Source organism: Nestor notabilis, unplaced genomic scaffold (genome assembly GCF_000696875.1).
Source record: "Nestor notabilis isolate BGI_N333 unplaced genomic scaffold, ASM69687v1 scaffold11773, whole genome shotgun sequence".
Lineage (NCBI taxonomy): Eukaryota > Metazoa > Chordata > Aves > Psittaciformes > Psittacidae > Nestor > Nestor notabilis.
Genome location: NW_009923324.1, coordinates 2,790 through 5,746, shown reverse-complemented (window position 1 = coordinate 5,746; position 2,957 = coordinate 2,790). Strand labels below are relative to the sequence as shown.

Here is a 2,957-nt window from a genome sequence, read left to right as displayed (position 1 = left end):
GCCCAGCCAGTGCTGACCCCCCAGCTTAGTGAGCAGAGCAGGGGGGCTCCAGTGCCAGGCTCTGAATGCAAAGGTGGAGGCCACACCAAAGCTGCCTTTGAGGTATCATCTCTGCATGCCACAGCAGCCCCGAGCATGGAGCAGGCACAGGATCTACAAGAGAAGATGCCCAAAGAGGTCCAGCCAAGCGCCAAGCTCCTCCTGGATCAGAAAAGCGGTATAACTCCAGCCATCATTGCAGCTGCTCTGCAACAAGTGGCAAATGCAAAAGGCTCAGCTCCCCAGGTGACAGCAGCCTCAAAAGAGGACAAGAACATGAATGGCACCAGCAGCTGTGCATCAGCCAGCAGCAAGCCTTTGAAATCCAAAGGAGGTCCACAAACCACGGAGACATCATGCAACTGTCAGCAGCAGCAGCAGCAGCAGCAGCAACTCCCTCCACAGCAGCACTGTGAAGACTCTCCAAGCCCTAAAGAAGCTCATGGCAGTAAGGCTGAAGCTTTCCACAGCACCTCAGGTGAGGAAATGATGCCCAGTAAGACCTTTGCCTCTAAAAGCTACCAGCAAAAAGCAGGTAGAGATGCTCCAGGAAAAGCCACAAGTGGAGAGCCAGGTCCAAAGGCAAGTGGGGAAGCCCCAATCCTCCTCTTTCAGAAACACGCAGCTCCTTCAAACCAAGGGCAGAAAATGCAACAGGAAAGCTCAGCCAAAGGCTTAAAAGCTGAGAGTAGCAACCTGCACTCTCCATCACCTGGCAGTGCTTTCAGGAGCACCAGCGAGGAACCCAAAGGGCCAGTCCAGCTGGTGCACAGATCTGAGAGCCTGCAGATCAGCACTGTGCCTTCCAAAAAAGTAGAGAAAGCCCTGGAGGTGACCCAGCAAGATGCTGATGTCCCAGCTAAACCCAAAGCTCCAAAAGCTTCCTTCAGGTTGAGGAACTTGTTCTCGGCAACTTTTCCAACCCGGCTGAAGAAGGAGACGGACGAGCGGCAAGCCCAGCTGCAGAAGGTGAAGCAGTACGAGCTGGAATTCCTTGAGGAGCTGCTCAAGCCAAAGAGCAAAGGCGAGCTCCCACCACAGGAGTATCTTCACCCTCCTGCCCCTGGGCGCTGCAGCTGCCAGCTAAGGAGCAGCCCCGTGCAGAAGGTCCCGGGGATGTCGAGGGAGCAAAGGCGTAGCTGCGACTGCAAGCGGATCTGCAGGGGGGTGAGGCCACCTCCTAACCAGATGGTGATGCCAGAACTGGAGAGGAGAGGGAGGGACAAAGTTAGCAATGAGCAGAAGCAGGAGGAAGCCATCAGGTTGACAAGCATGAGCAGCCCTTCCAAAGGCAAGCGGATACGATCCACGAGTTTAGAGTCCAGAGACTACCGGTCAGATCCAGAGAACAGCATGTCCTGTTTGACCACGTGTGCTTCCCGGGGGGAGTGTATGGGTGCTCCACACTACAGGAAGCTTTTGCGTCGCTACAGCGTCAGTGAAATAGATAAGACTGAAAGGACATCCCTGTCCTCTGACATCTACCAGAACATCTACACGACCAAACAGAAAGGCCCACAGAAAGAGCCTGAGCCCAGCATCCTTTGTCCTCTTCTGAAGAGCAAAATCCATGAAGTCGCTGGAGTGCCTGACCCCTCCTATGTCCAGATAGCACAGGAGAAAAAGAACCAGAAGGGCTCAGCGGTGTTCTCTGTCCAGGAGGAGATGTATCCAAGTCCTGCCGAGCTGCGGGATGAAGACATGGAGGATGAGAAGTGCTGCTCCATCCGGTACTGCTTCTACTACAGGAAATGCGATGTTGCAGATGATGGGAGTGAGAAGGATGAGCTGTCCTATTCCATCCCCATGCAGATACTCCCAGGAATGAAGCTGGATAATCAAATGGTCCCAGTCATGAGCAGAACCCTTCAGGTCCTGGACGCAACAGCCTGCAGCAGTCCCAATGACAGTCAGACCCAGGAAATAGATTTAAGGACCTCCAGTTTTGAGGGGAGCTTGACAAAGATCAACGCCCTTCGAGGCCATGCCTACAGCTTTCCCAACGGGTTCCTGCAAGTGCAGCTGGACACCAATGAGCTCCTGACTATCCTGAGGCAGTGCGTGGTGAGCCCTGACGTCCGGGACTGCAAACCCTACATCTCCCAACTGGCTGAGTACAAGCAAGAGCTCGCCCTCAAGTTCAAGGAGTTCCGTGCATCCTGCCGCCGCGTGGCAGCCGTCGACAAGAGCCCTACCCACATGCTCTCTGCCATCACAAGCAGCTTCCAGGTGCTAAGCAGCCTCATCGAGACGTTCGTGAGGCTCGTGTACGTCGTGCGCTCGGAGTCGCAGCGCCAAGAGCTGCTGGCAAAGGTGGAGGAAGTGGTGAGGAACTACACCTTCCTCCTGAAGGCTGCGGAGGAGTCCACGGCCAGAACGCTGAGCCACCAGCAGGCGGTGGAGCAGCTCACCCGCCAGTCAGCCACGGTTGCCACCGTCATGAGCACGCTCACGCGCTCCCTAAAGACGTTGATCAATAAGTAAACCAGCTACGAAAGCCAACAAGCCGGTGTGTGCCGGGCCATGTGCTCGTGGTTCTCAAGTCGTATAGGTCTGGTGAGGATGCGTGTCTAGAGGCCCGTATCTCCTGGGGCTTGTGGTAGCCACGATGCTCTTTTATCTCTGCAGAATGGGTGGTTGCGTTGGTGGTGGGTTTGAAGGGTGAATTCATGCCCTGCTGCAAGCTGTGCAACCAGCTCATCGGGGCTGTTAAGCAGCTGCTCTGCTTGCTGTACCATATTGGTTTGATGGTGATGGTACCTGGGAGGCATAGTCACGCCATCTCCACGCTCATGTGGTTCTGGGCCTCGCTTGTGCAAAGACCTTTATCACAGTGTGTGGTGGGCCAGTGAGTGAGCAGAAACTGAGCTGAGATCTCCTGGCTTCACTTGGGCAGTTTAGAGCCATACCAGTGTCTT

The 2,957-nt window shown here is 55.1% G+C and overlaps 1 protein-coding gene across 1 annotated transcript in view; it reads left to right on the top strand.

The window, feature by feature from the left end:
• Positions 1–2,523, top strand: part of FRMPD3 (FERM and PDZ domain containing 3) — a gene marked incomplete at its 5' end in the record, with an annotated part of 24,401 nt that extends 21,878 nt beyond the window's left edge. Inside the window, 1 exon segment of the mRNA XM_010012080.1 lies at positions 7–2,523. Coding sequence (XP_010010382.1) covers positions 7–2,523 — 2,517 coding nt within the window.
• Between the last annotated feature and the right edge of the window lie 434 nt (positions 2,524–2,957).